Genomic DNA, 14915 nt, shown 5'->3' on the forward strand with positions numbered 1-14915 from the left:
TAGACTCAGCATGGTTGCAAACAGGCCTCACATGAATCTTATCAGGTAAACTAAGCAAGGAAAACCATTGTCCATTTAAAAGATACAGATGAAGACGGACAGGTGATTGTCCAAGGCGGTTGCTTTTACGTCGACTAGGGTCGGTTTTCATTACGCATGTCAGTCTCACTGTTCTTCTGTCGGTATGAAAGTCTTTTAACAGCGGGAAAAGACAAAAGCGCATCAAGATCACTTGCCTGAGGAAAAAAATCATAAGATCAAAGGGGCAACCGTAGAAAAATGAAACGATCTTTAGTACCTCAGTGGAGCGCAAAGATCAAAGGCGGTATCCTATTGATTTTATAAACTTCCCAGCACTAAGAACTGGATAATCACTACCTAGTGGAGAAGAGCTCTTGTATAAAAAATAATTGAATGATTCACTAAATAAATGTAAATACCGTTATCCAGTTTTATTCAAATCATTTAATCATTTGCCAAATAGAAAAAAATAAATTTAGAATATATACAAGCAAAGAAGAGAAGAGGAGAAAGAAAATTAATTACATTACATACATAATTGACCGCTCCCCATAGGGGCTTTTCAGGGCCAATGAAACAATCAACGAAACAACAGAACACAACAACAACAACTGTTAAGAATCCCAACTGTCCGGAGGCAAACCAGTTGGTTATTTACAAGTGCGGCTGGGAAGTTGAACCAGGGATTTTCAGGAACACATTCAACGAGTGGTCAGAGCGGGTCTTGAACCCGGGATCTCCGGATCTCAAGGCAAGCGCCCTAACCACTGGGCCACACTGCCTCCAACAATGATCACATTGGTGACGAGGAGGCCTAAAGGAAACTACTAAGCTCATATAAATTAGGCCTCCCAAAATAAATGGAGATCCTCCATTGAAAACGCTGGGGCATGCTGGAAATAAGCTTACACGGAGCAAAGACCTTGACTGCGAGGACGCTCGTTTAAGAATACAGCTGGAACATTTTTTCAAGCGGAACGAAAATCGTTTCATAACATAAATATACAAGAAGGTTGAAAAGTTGCAATTCAGAGACCTTTGACATAGCCTCTGAATTGTAACTTTTTAAGCTATTGTACATTCACATTTCTACTGACAAACCGAAGAAGCATCAAAATCATTATCACATTGTCAGCCTGGTTGCGGTGTGAACCTAAACTTTCGTTGTAAAGAACTATTCGGGGATTCAACTCTACCACGATTTGTAATTGATTATTTAAAGTGGAGTGTCCGTGAACTAGCTTGATAGCTAAGTTTTCAGTTACAATTTACCTGTATAAAACTGAACAGCCGGGTGAAATACTTACTTGTGTTTTGTTCACATTACAAAAATTAAAAAGGGCAGTAATTTTATTCTTTTAAAGTTTTATTTTTTAGACCAATAGTTTGACATCTCAAAAATTTTCCTTGAAGCTTTGCTCGAGTTTAATTGGTATTCGTTTTGTAAACAAGCACGCGGCTAATTTCCATATTCAACTACTACGACACTGATACTATTTTTAAACGTGGTCTGCCATAGGCATCCCACGTAATAGAACCGTCTTTTCGACGACGACGTTGTTTTGAATCCCCTGCAATCGAGAGTACGATTGAAACAAATTCATCACGTTGTGTTTCCATTTTTTTAGGAGTACGAAGGTGAAAGAAACGAAAATGAGGAGCGTCACGGTAACGGCAAAGCGACGCTTCCAAACGGAGACACGTACGAGGGACAGTACGCGCACGGCAAGCGACAAGGAAATGGTACATACCGCTTCAAAAACGGCTCCAAGTACGTTGGCGAATACGTTAAGGGCAAGAAGCACGGCCAAGGCACGTTTTGGTACCCGGATGGCTCACGTTACGAGGGTGGCTGGGTTGAGGACCGCAGAAATGGCCACGGCATTTACACCTACGCGAACGGTGACACTTACGAAGGGGACTGGTACGAACACCAGCGGCATGGCCACGGCATTTACACTTACTCGGCGAGTGGGACCAAGTATATGGGATCTTGGGTACACGGGAAGCGAGAAGGGACGGGTGAGCTGATTCACTCCAATCACAGATACGTCGGCAACTTTGCAGATGATAACCTTCAAGGATTGGGTAAATATCGATTTGATATTGGCTGTGAACAGCACGGAGAGTTCGTGTTGGAAGAGCAGATCCAAGAAGGTGATACAGAGGAAGACGAACCGCTTACCGTTCTGACAGCAAAGTGGAAATGTTCAAGCCTAACTGAGATTGAGCCGGCAAAATAGAACGACTGCGAATTAGACTCAATGTGTGGAACTGTTTAAAGGATCATTTATTATAAGTTATCTTTTGTATTTATTAACAGGCCGTCTTGTGAAGGATTTTAAGCATCTATGACTTTAGTCTAATTTCCAGATAGCACACAAGTCGATACAATCTATATCAGGCAAGATCTTGCGTTCCAGGGACAAGTTTTCAATACAAACATTTCCGGTCACAAAATCAAATGCTTAAATAATAAAACTTTTTCTTAAACGCCACAGGTGTCAACTTAGCATAGTTACCTTTCAGGCTCATTCTAAATTTCTGGAAAATGGAAATTTTGTCTATCGGCCCATAGCATTCAAAAAAAACGTTGTAGGCAAATTGTGCCCAGTTACTGGACGGGTTCATATTAAGGGACGGCTTTAAGTATGGTCGAGTTCTGCTTTGAATGTGAACTGGTTATACCTTAAGGCCCTGGTAACGTTTTCAACATTTGCTTCGACATCCGTTCGATTTGTTAAACGATGTTGACTGCTGGGGTGGCAAACTGTTTCAACACATCATCAAAATTTGATTCAACAAAGATTCACAAGAGGCCTGGTCACTACGCAGTCTGACGTTGCAGCAGCGATTCTTAATCCGGGATACGAACATGGATACGTCACATTCTCGTCACCAGAGCCCCTGATCGACCCAAGACTCTGGGAAACTCTGTGTAGGAGAAAATGTGCCGTAGGGTTCTTAAAGCCAAAAATTGGCTATTTGAACCTTACGGGGCCTGCCCACTCCTCGCGCTAACATGAATTCATCAATTAGAGTCGCTTTTGATCGTTCTTCACGAAAACCAATCACAAGACACTTTGTTTCAGGGTTCCCCAGAGCTATCCTCTCCCTCAGTCAAGAGAAGAGCTCTGGGGTCGAGATTGGGATTCGTCAAGGAGTGACCAATTAGTGCGCACGCGCATACGGCTTCAACTTCATTTAACATTCGCGAAAACAAAAGAAATGTTAAATGGTCACTTGAAGAAAACTTTAAACGCTTTTAAACTCACTCAACATCAATTCAACTTCGATTCAAAATGTTTCAACAAGGTTGAAAGGGGGAGGGGGGGAGGGGGGAGGGGGGGAGGGGGGGGAGGGGGCAAACGTTCCTGGCCGGCATGGACATAGTAGATGTACATATAAGACATGAAACATGTGCAAACTTAATAACATGCATTGAAAATTTGTAGAAAGCAGAGCTTACAAACTTAGGGGAATGCTGTCAAACACCATGACGGTGGTAGCAGTTAGTCCAATTAGCTGTCTGTCTGTTGTCTAATTATCATTCGAAGACGAAAAAAGTAGGTGACAAAAATTGAAACTGTAGTTGCAAGAAGCTTTGCTAAATGAGATTGGCGCTGAATTCCTACTAATGGTGTTAGCAGTTATCATAAGGCAATCAGCTGTCTGTCTGCTGCCTCCTTATCATTCCAAGACGACATGAGAAGTGGGCGACAAAAATTGAAACTGTAGTTTAGGCCCCAGATGTTTTTGAATCCGCAACTTTTCTTTCCGGATTCAAAAATATTTCCATCCACACGTAGGGTATTCAAATCGAATTTACCCGTTCAGACGCATCCGAAACGTGTCCGGATTCACTCTAGTACTCCGGACTCCTCAAGGAAGCAGAGGTAACAAAGCATGCAGGGGCGTTGCCAGGATTTTTCAAAGGGGGGTCACACTGTGTCAAACAGAGGGTACTCCCCAGATTGTGGCGTTTTCGCCACCTGAATAGGCTTACAAAGGGGTGGGGGGGGGGGGGAGGGGGGGTCACGCCTGTAAAAAATACCTGTCTCAGAAAATCAACTAACCCAACCCACATTGGACAGGTAGCCTAGTAAATGCTTCGAAATTTTATCTTTTTGTCAGAGGATTTCACGGCTTTTTTCCTCCGTCATTTGTTCCGAAACACAGCCCTCACCCGTAGGTTGCAAGGCTGGCAAGAACGACAAATAGAACAAAGCAACAACAACAGACTACCAGAAAACAGCACGGTTAATCAGGTCAAATAATATGCAGACAAGTCACTGACATGCTTACTATTTGCGATAAAAAAGATGAAATTAATCGCAGAAGCTGAAAGAAAGATAATAAGGATAGGGGAAAATGAGGGAGATTCTCATTCTAATTATCTCAGCCATTAATAGACGAGTTCACGCTCTTGAGTGCATCATGGGGTAATCAGGGCAAGATGGAGAGAAATTCAAAAGTTTGTAAGGAAGTTCAAAACGATGAAAAGTATTCATGATATGCAATTTTGGGTTTTTTATTTTCCAAAACAGAAGATATGCGCTCAAAGGTGCAGCAGAATAACTTTGGAGAAAATGCCTATTGTAGAAATTATTTTATTAAAAAGAGTTTCTGTCATACATTTCCCGTAAATCCAAAGGCACAAAATGAATGTATATGAAGGTACAGAGAATGTATGGAGACCAAAATGTATAAAGCCACAGAGAATGACCAAAAAAGCAATATTTAGGAATTCCAAAGAACGGATACCGAGTCTAGTTCTTCTCAGTTGTGAACATGAACTTATTTGTTTGGTTTATGAAGGCGAAAGTCTATAAAGCAGAGTCGTGTACAGAAGAATATTTAGCTTTGAATTTCCATACAAATCTTTAAACTTCCCGCCATGTTTCCCTGACTACCCATGATGCAATCAAGAGCGTGAATGTAACAGTCTTATTTTTGGAGGATTTGAAATAGACAATTAGCAACAGTAGAGCACAGATGGAAAATTGTCTAGTTCATTAACAGAATCTTGAGTCCTGGTGCGTAGATCATAGACCGTTTGTATTTTGATTGTTGGACGGCTCATAGCGCCTCTTAAAAATGTCAGACTGCACGTTACAAGTCAATGCTTCAGTTCACTCACATTTCATACTTCGGTAAACAACTCATGAAAGCTCATCTGTCATTCTTAATTGACATGATTTCCTGAAATTCATGATTATTTTAAGTTCAAATTTAGCTTTATTTGACTAAAACTTCTATACCACATATCTATTTCAGGGGGCCCTCAATAATGCAAAATATGCAAGACTGCGGTTGGTTAAAAATAGATTTTTAATTTATCTTTGTAGAGCTCCTGTGGCAAGACCGAAAGGAAACAAAAGAATTTTAACAACCTTATTGCCCGTGTGCAAGGTTGCGTAAAATATTTTCGATAAACAATAAAAATGATACCTTTCACAGCCTTTGCATGCCTTCAATATCATTTCGAAATAGCCTATGATATTTCATCAGGAATGCATTAAGCCGGCAGTAAATAATTTCACGTATCAAACCTATGGACCAAAGCGTCTTTGGATAGTTGTTCAACGTATTTACTCATCCTACTTTCGTTATCCTATGAAAAATAAATTATTTATATTGTTTAATTCGTTGTTTCCTCACAAGCAATCAAAGTGAGTGGCGCGGTTTGACAAACAGGGGGCCTCAGTCCTAACGCTGATTTCACACAATGATGCGTCCTTGTCAAGGTAAAACTTTTACGGAAATCGTATGGATATGAAATGGGAAATACCCAGGGAAGAAGTCCAGAAGGTGAGATAGATGTTAAGCTTCGCTTTGCGTCGAAAAAAATCTGTTGAAATACTTGAAATTCAAGTGTGACATTGACATTGACTTGTGAAGGGGGATTTTGCATGACAATAATTTCGTGATAGGAGCGACTGTGCTACTGCTCGGGCAAGTGGTTTTGACTTTTTTAACTGCATCAACGATCGTTTTTTGAATAACTTCATCGATTAACATCCATTGAACGTAGTTCTGTTATGCTGAAGCGTTGTTGTGATTTAATTCGCCATCGCAGCTGAAAAGCAGGCAAAACCGTTTGTGTCGCCATTTTCTAGTAAGAGGCTTTAAAGTTCAGATCGCAACAGACCTATGACTCATTGATAAAAGATTTGCTGATTACATTTCAGCTTAAGTTTGTTAGTTATAAAATAACAGTGTTAGAAATAAGAAAGAATGCATTATTCGCCTCAAGACGATATAACCCCAATGTACACAATATGTTAGCTTTTCGTGCCACGGTAAGCCAATTCATCAGTGGATTGAGGATTTGTTTACACAACATCCACGAACATTGCTTTCATTTTGTTAGAAATACTTGACGATTTCACTCAGTCTTTGCTCTTACTTTTTTTCTTCTTTTGTCCAACCAGTGATTCCCGGAAAAGGCTTTCAACGGCAATTATTTGCTTCCGTGACAAAGATTTCCACCATTAGTTTTCCGTAAACGGGCTCACGTTACGTCAAGAAAACTTCACTTTCATTTTGCCTTCGAAAGTTCGAATGCTTTTTAGAAATAGGTCATCGTCCGTTCTTTGTATGTATTAAAGTATTCTTTCGATTTTTTGTTCAGCCATCAAGTTCGTGAAATATGTTAGAAATGTACTATTTCCTCTCAAATTTACTATTCCGCCATATTGATTGTTTCCTTTCAACATGTACAACCGCGCTGCTTCGACAACAAACGTTGCCTTATAACGTCGGGAATTTGTTCAGAATCCACTCAGGTATTGGGTACATTGGATTTAGTTTTTTTTTTTTTATGTTATTACTGCCAATATATGGCCTTTTTTTTCTTTGCCCAGTTGTCTCCTGGCTTATAACATGTACGAAAATCTGGATTACACCATGCAATATGCTAGTGATTTATTTGGTAACATTTTTGTCAAGCGCAAGTAAATCTTCCTAATTTCGCTGGGTCATACACAGCGGCTGTTTCCTTTGAAGGACAGTATGTTACTTTTTGGTTTTGGATATTTCGAGAATTTTTAAGAATTGTAAATTTCCAATATTGTGTGAGGTCATGAAATCGGATACAGTGTTATTTCCGTTTATTGAAAAGTTTTTTTCAAACAGACGACAGATCCGTCGCCAGATAGTCGTACATTTGAGTTATTCAAATTGAAAGTGAATGTTGATACCAGTTCTAAAAGCTTCAGCGAAACGTGTTTCATGTTTGGCAATAACTGGAAACGCTTGTAAGCTTACATTTATCGGGATTTGTATGTAGACATAGTTTAATAAATGCTATATTTAAATGCTATATTTGTCACAGTTCCAAATGACCGATATAGCGTTTATCTTTGTTACAGCACTATCTCTGGTTTAAACATTTTACAGATCCAATTATTATAGGAAATGTGGACTTTGAAGGGTTACACATCTTATGACAACAAAAACTTAGCCCAAAAATCAATCCATTCGATAAGTTTATTCAGAAGAAGGAATTAGGAGGAAAATCGTCGCACCGAAAAGCAAATTGAGATATTGCTATAAAGCAATTTATTATATACTCGACAAAAAATATTGCGTTTCTGATTGGTCAATGACGAATGCGTACATAGGTTATCGATTTTGTTGAAATAATAAATAAAACTTTGTATGAACTTGCGTATGTATTTCATGATTTATGGTCACTCGTGATGTTTTTGAAGTGTTCAAGTTGCACTTGTAATTTTGCGAACTTTCAAAACATCACTCGTGCCCAAAAATCACGAAATGCACTTGTGTTGGTACAATTCCTATACCTTCACTTGATTTCTGTACCTTCACTTTGATTATATATATATCATTTCATTGTTGACCTGTAAGAGAGTTTTAAATATTTACAAGCTTGATCTTTGAAGAGATGATTTTTTTGGTGGGGTGACTCAAGGATACTTGGAAAAAATCCAATCACTCCATTTTTGTATCCCAAGTCACCATGGAAAAATACATTTCTTCTTTTCATTCACAGATTTATTGACTACCGGTAAGAATAATTGTTATTATTGGGGTGCATTTGGATTTAGATCTTAAAATCTGGATTTCCCGATTTAACAGATTTTGTTGCAGATCTCAGCAATTGAAATCCTTCTTGACTGCAACAAAATCCGTTTTCAGATTTTATGTTCAGTTGGAAATCTGAAAATTTAACATCTAAATCATGTTTGCCCAATCAAATGCACCACAAGTCGTGGAAAACATGTACGTAAGCCCAAATCATGTTTTTTATAAAAAAGAAACTGCACCTTTAATTTAGATACGGAGCTGTTCATGCTCTTCCTAAAACTATAGTTTGAAATTGTTTAGTGGTGTTGACCTTTCTAAACTTTTCAATGCTGTCAATATTTTTTTTTAATTTCATCAGCTTCTAGATGTGTTCAGGCCTGTCAGTTTTTCAACTTTAGTATCTTAGCACTTAATTAAAAGCAATTAAATCTTCCTGGGAGGTGTTCTGTTCTTGTTTCTTCAACTAATAATAATAATACTATTATTGTTACCTGTGGAGACTTTGTAACCTTGACTTCCCAGTGGTAATTTTATTTTTTCTGTTTGTAAGCAAATTTACAATATTATTTAACAAGAAATGAAATTGTGCAAGTCTTTTTTTTCTGTACCGGTAATTGGTTTTTAAAAGGAAACTCTGCTTTCTGTTCATTACAGTTATTTGGTATGTAAGGTGTTGAAAAGCCATCTCCAAACACCGTTCAAGAGGCCATAACTTGTCTTTTTATTAATTAATATAATTGTTGTTTTTTTTCCTTTTACAAACTCTGAAATGCTTTCCAAGCTTTCACAACAGGCACTCTTAAGGGAGTGCTCTTCCAATGAACCTCTTGGAAAACTCCTGTTTGAAATTCCACAAACTTTTGAAATCGTGAATCTAAATTTATCAACATTTTAGTATTATTATGTTTGCACTGAATTCAATTAGTCCTTTTAACCTCCATTAGGTAAAACGTTCTTTTTGTTTTCAATCTTGATAATGCAACAAGAAGGGCTACAAGCAAAGGTTTTCAATTTTTGGCAGGTTAACTCCTGTACACACTTTGTACCTTCATGTTTTTGCAAGCAGCTTCAGTCAATAATATTATAATGCAGTCAAGATCTTTCTTACAAAGACTTGTTAGAACAGGGTTTGTAGGAGTCGTGCAAATTCTGTCATGAATGGATAATTCCAGTTTTGTAAAATCCAGGCCCGTAAAATCCTGGGAAATTAGATCTGTGTGAAATGAAATAAAACGAAATTGTCTCAACTTTTGGAAAAGACATATGTGCTGAGAGTGTTTTCAAGAGGGCTCCATTTCATATACTGGTTCCGTATACATTTTAGGGTTTCCTAGGTCATTGATTTTGTCTTGTAGGGTCCTTGAAAATCATGAAAGAGCCATGGAATTTTGGGACAAAAAGGGTAAACCTTGCTTCAAAACCTAAACCTTTTAATTAAATGATCTTTGAGTTTTTTGCCATGGTCTTCTTTACTTGTTTTTGTAAGGCTCTTTACGAGATCCTCACGTGTTGTTTAAGCAAAGATAGTTTTCACTAGGACTGCCTCAAAAATGTTGCCTTTCTTCAAACTCCTCTTTAAGTGATATAAATGGCTATTATCTTTTTCTCTCTGTTTTGCAGAAATCAAGAGAAAGAAAAAAGGGAAATCTCCAAAAAGCCATAACAGCAAACAGTTCTCACCAAAACAAGGACAGAATGGTGTAATTGTGAACAGCAGTAACCACAGAGAAAGCTCCATCCACTTGCCTTTGAAAGAATTTGAAGTTCCTGATTTCTTGAAAGATAGCCAATCACAAAAGCTTCAAGGGAATAGTTCTCCTATTGTGAAACGTGATCTTAAGGACTCAGATTTTTCAACCATGAATGGGTCAGGATTAATGATTCCTAGAGAGGAATTAACAATTCCAGATTTTCTCAGAATGAACGATGAAAGTGAAAAACATGATACAGCAGTTGAAAAGTTTAAATCTGGACATTCTCAGCAAAATAGGGGGGCAGAAACTCAAGGGAGAGTGCACAAATCAAGGTTATTGCAACCAAATTTATCCAATGGCAGAATACTGAATGCTAATGAAAGAGATTACAGCAAAATGAATGGAGAACATGGATCACATGAACGTTCGAGGGATAGTAAAGGAAACCAGGAAATAAGAGGAATTCAAAAGCTACAGGAAAACAGTCGAGTTGTTGAATATCAAAAGGAGGTGCATGAGGCATCAAGCAAACGATTTGCTCCGCCTGGGAAAGCGAGCAATAATCGCAAGCTATCTGCAAAAACAAGTTCAGATACTGACAGTGACTTCAAATTGCACACACCCCACACTGTTGTATTTGCAGATATGGGGGGTGAGGAAGGATTCAGTTCTGATGAATTTTCTTTGAAGAGGAAGTACAAAAAAGAAAGTTCCCGTAAAGTTACAACTGCAGGGCAAAACGGAACAAATGAAGACTTAATTGAAAGGCTACGTCCATCTGTTAAGACCCAGTTAGAAGCTGGTGGGCGACGCAAATCACATAACTGGGCGGACACTGACAGCTTGCAAAGTTCTTCTTCACAGTCATTCACTGAACCAACTTCCACCATGTCATCTGACAAAGATAAATTCAGTGTTTCTGTGAGGGATCACGGGGACTTAGCTCGAAAAGGCATCACTACAAATGGAATTCTTTCCTCAGCTGGCAAATTGCATTTAGATGATACCTCTAGCAGCCATGTTGAAGGTGACTTGGATTCACCTCTGTCAACAGCAAGAAGCAGTAATTTAAATACTAGTATTAATTACAACGAAAGCTCACCTGAGAAAGCAAATTGTAAGGTCAAGAGGAAAGATTCATTGCAAGCTCGTCTGCGCAATAGAATCACAAAGCTGGAGAGAGCAAACAAAGCATTTCCTAGAGCAAGGCATGACAGCGATTCTACTACCATCAGTGATCACAGTGCTTTCGAAGAAATCCTTCCTATGAACTATTCACGAAAAAAATCTACTCCTGCATTAAATTCATTGAATGACCTACCAGACAACATTTTGATCTTCATCTTTTCACATTTAACTACAACAGACCTTTGCCGGGCATCTGGCGTGTGCCAAAAGTGGCAAACATTGTGCTGGGATCCACTCCTTTGGTCAAGCATCAACATAACCAATTACCAAGACAGTGATATCAATAAAGTACTACGGACCATCTTGTCAAAGTTGGCGATGGACAGTCAGGGGTACTGCCTCAGCGTACACACAATCAAATTAAATGGCTGTGAACTGTTGTCTGACAAAGGCTTGGGGTTTATTGCACGTTTTTGTATCGATCTTGATGACCTCGACGTGTCTGGTTGTTGTTGCATCACAAGCAAGGGACTTCATGAGCTTTTATCAAGTTGCCACGGGGTCACTCATCTGGACGTCAGTGGGTGCACTTGTGTCAACAGTTTATCAGCACCTGTTGCTGTAGCTAATGGCTTGGGATTGGGGCAAAATGGAGTATCCCTTAAATTGCAACACTTAGATTTGAGTGACTGTGTAGCCTTTGATGACCTGGGCCTTAGAGTTGTGGGGCTCAGTTGCGCTGTGCTCGAGAGCCTGTACCTTCGCAGATGCAATCGTGTAACAGATGTTGGCATGAAACATGTTGCTCAGCACTGTTCTGGCCTCAAAGAACTGAGCATCAGTGACTGTTTCAAAGTGAGGGATTTTAGCTTGAAGGAAATTGCTAAAAACTGTGCGAGCTTGAAGTACCTCAGTGTGGCAAAATGCCCAGTGACAGACACTGGAATGAAGTACATTGGCAAACACTGTGTGAAGTTAAAGTACTTGAATGTTCGAGGTTGCGAAGCTGTGTCAGATGTTGGCATAAGTCACATAGTTCAAAACTGCTTGAAATTGAGATCCCTTGATGCTGGGAAGTGTGATATCACTGATACTGGGTTACAGGTAATTGGCATTCATTGCCCTCAGCTTAAGAAGCTTAGTGTCCGCGGGTGCGACGGTGTGACAGACGTGGGGGTCAAGACCATTGCAGCACAGTGTTGTAGCTTGCAGTACTTGAATGTTCAGGAGTGCAGCCTAACTTACGAAACTTTCATGTACACCAGAGAGCACTGTAAAAACTGTGTTATTGAACACACTTGCCCTGCTTTTTTTTAATTTCCTGTCACTTGTGAACAGGACTGCAGGATAGTGAGATGCTCACAAAGTTTCCCAAAAAGTCAAAACATGAACTTCTCATTTTACAACAATGGGATACAAGTTGCATTGCTATTTGGCAAGTCAATATGTTATTAGTTCCGAGATATGCATTAATTTTGATATCTTCTGTTTTCTTTGAGAAGTACCAAGGTAGGACTGGAAGGACACTTTGTGATGCATATAAAATTTATAATGTAGAGTTTGCTCTAAACACTCACAATCGTGGTCATCTCTTCTTATGGAAAGTTTGTTCTCAGTATTAGGAGTATTGCTGTGCTGCATTCATCTGTTAGTTGCATTCATGCATTGGTTTTTTTAAACTCGTGAGATGGTCGTTACCAGGGGTAAGTTTTGATGATGTCCATTTCATCTCCATCCCACTCCCTCTTTTGAAGACAGTGGCAGCAGATCATTAAATAAGAAAATAACATTTTTAAAAACCCAACGTTTTCCTATTAAGGTTAAATGCTTTGGCCAGCGCCTTTTTCTAAACCAAGTTTCTTAATTGGAAGGACAGCGATTTTTTTGTTGGTAGTCTATAGCTCACTTAGTCTTAAAGATATTCCAACATTGTGCTTTCTGCATGGTATTGTTTTTCAAACAATAGAAAGAGTTACCAGACATGTTTTTTCATATTAAAAAATTAATAGTTATTGCTTTCTGGTATTGTTTTTAACAGTGGAGAGAGTTACAGAACATGTGTTTTCAAGTTAAGAAATTCTTTCATTAATTTCTCATTTGGTTTTTGTTTTTTAGTGTTAAAAATGATATTGTATTGACCGGATGCAAAAATGGCCGCCAACAGATTATTCTTATGTCTGTGTTAATTAGCCCAACTAGCCTCGTTTTACAGCCCAAATTCTTTCAATTTTACGTGTGTGAATGAGGCTAGTTAGGCTAATGAACACCAAGACAAAAGCATAATTTTTTGGCGCCCATTTTTGCATTCGGTCAATGGTTTAGGTTTTTGTGTGTAAATAAAAGTTAGCACGTTATTTTTGGCTGGTCACACCAAACCCTGATTTAAGGGAATTCAATTGTTTATGTTCCCCCAAAAATGAGCTTCCATGAGCAAATTTATATGATGAGCAACAAAGTGTTGTTCTTTAGGTTAACAATACCTTTATGTTTGTTCACAGTTGTCTCCCACACAATAAGTCTTGTTTTTCATTAACCTCAAAGTACATTGTGAGAGGGTTAAAGCATTCTTTTGACCCTAAAAGTCCAACCCGAGACTTGTCACTTTTCAAAAGATATGAATATTGCACATTAAATTAATCATTTTAAATTTGTAATTCCACAATATTTGTGGAAACGGATTTTCTCTTTTTGGGTTTAAGAATGTTATTCGGAAGATATCTTTGTTCGGTTATCAAGTCCTGTACTTCCAAAACTACTAGCCACGGCGTTACATGTAAATGCAGCTGCTAGCTTGAATACCAAACGATTCATTTAGCTGCCAGGCATTTTCTCACATATAAGATGTATTAATTTTAGTGTAAAATGTAATATTACGAAAAGTCATTATCTTTTTTTGTAAATATGTTTTAAATTTTGCACATTTAAAGTAAATGTAAAAAAATATACAATTGTTTGTTAAAGGGGTAGCCCTTTACAAGTAATACCAGCCAGTGACTGCATGAAAACGTTGTAAGAGAAAGTAGGAAGTTGAAATTAAATATTTTCTCAAAAAGTATGAGGGAGTTACTTTTACAGCCTCACTTGCCAGTGGCATGTTTATTCTGGGGGTAGGGGTGAGGGGATGATTAGGTCTGGGTTAGGGTTAGGCTTATGGTTAGGGTTACCTAACCCTAACCCAGACCTAATCACCCCCCACCCCCCACCCCCGGAATAGGCATGCTGCTTGCCAGTGTTCATAGGTCGACATAGGGCTTCATCAAACATTCCTCTAACACAAGGATTGTGAGACAAGCAAAAGGAATATCTATGATGGAGTGTGTCTATTCTAACATTTACTTTGGTGGGTTGACAGGCCAGGGGGACGATGGTTAAAACTATCAAGTTGAAATGAAATTCACACCGTTTTCTGAGCCCCTCAAAAAGGAGGGCCATGAAAAAAATGGACAGCAAAAGAGGGAAGGTCACAAGAAATTAAGCCGTTGAGACCATAAAGGGTGCTTTAATATTATGTTGTAACACAATTACAAACCAGGTACAATATGAAAATCATGCCATACAAAATATTTCCTGCCACATGAACAAGTCAAGCTATTGGTAGTTTTGAATGCAGTGCATGTGTGTTGGAGGGGGAAAGGGGAGGGGGGGCTGACAGAGAATTTTAGGGTGAGTTGGGCAGGGTCTAGACATTTCAATCCCTTACCTAGTAGGGAGGGTCATTATTATTTTGGCTGCTTTACCCTCCCACCCTCCTCCCCGCCAGGTGTCACTGTGCACATATATTTTAAATTGTGGAAGAGGATTATCTTTTTTTTGTGTCATGTGCCCAAAGATTACTCCTGCTGAAGGACTGAGAAGGTATTAAAGCTTAAATGCATAGGAAAATGGAATTTGACATTCGCAGATATCAGATGCATGGAATTAATGCCCATAATATTCAGGCAGAGTCAAACTTTATCAAGTAAAATGAGATTACATGAAGAACAACGTTTAGAGAAGGCATTTACCGGACCGATCGCTAAC

At 38.7% G+C, this 14915-nt stretch overlaps 2 protein-coding genes across 4 annotated transcripts in view; both read left to right on the forward strand.

Moving 5' to 3' along the window:
* LOC138012742 (radial spoke head 1 homolog) overlaps positions 1–2968 on the forward strand; it is a 4136-nt gene extending 1168 nt beyond the window's left edge. The window contains exon 2 of the mRNA XM_068859621.1: positions 1650–2968. Within this exon, the coding sequence (XP_068715722.1) occupies positions 1650–2264 (615 nt within the window). The 3' untranslated portion in view covers positions 2265–2968. The remainder of the gene's footprint in view (positions 1–1649) is intronic.
* A 2558-nt stretch (positions 2969–5526) lies between these two features.
* Positions 5527–13948, forward strand: LOC138012741 (uncharacterized). 3 transcript variants are annotated; one of them, XM_068859619.1, is made up of 2 exons: positions 5527–5832; positions 9694–13948. In XM_068859619.1, the coding sequence occupies exons 1-2, from the start codon at positions 5802–5804 to the stop codon at positions 12210–12212; spliced, it is 2550 nt and encodes an 849-aa protein (XP_068715720.1). In that variant the 5' UTR covers positions 5527–5801; the 3' UTR covers positions 12213–13948. The 3 variants fall into 3 exon arrangements, with proteins under 3 accessions (XP_068715720.1, XP_068715721.1, XP_068715719.1); XM_068859620.1 differs by lacking the exon at positions 5527–5832 and adding an exon at positions 5840–6139; XM_068859618.1 differs by lacking the exon at positions 5527–5832 and adding an exon at positions 6148–6809.
* Positions 13949–14915: the final 967 nt, after the last annotated feature.

This window comes from Montipora foliosa, chromosome 8, assembly GCF_036669935.1.
Source record: "Montipora foliosa isolate CH-2021 chromosome 8, ASM3666993v2, whole genome shotgun sequence".
Taxonomy (NCBI): domain Eukaryota; kingdom Metazoa; phylum Cnidaria; class Anthozoa; order Scleractinia; family Acroporidae; genus Montipora; species Montipora foliosa.

Excerpts from the sequence above, each read along its gene's own strand:
- LOC138012741 (XM_068859618.1), top strand. The coding sequence starts at position 6,674 with ATGTTAGAAATGTACTATTTCCTCTCAAATTTACTATTCCGCCATATT. Across the intron at positions 6,810-9,693 it reads TTTGTTCAGAATCCACTCAG|AAATCAAGAGAAAGAAAAAA; the intron begins GTATTGGGTACA and ends TCTGTTTTGCAG.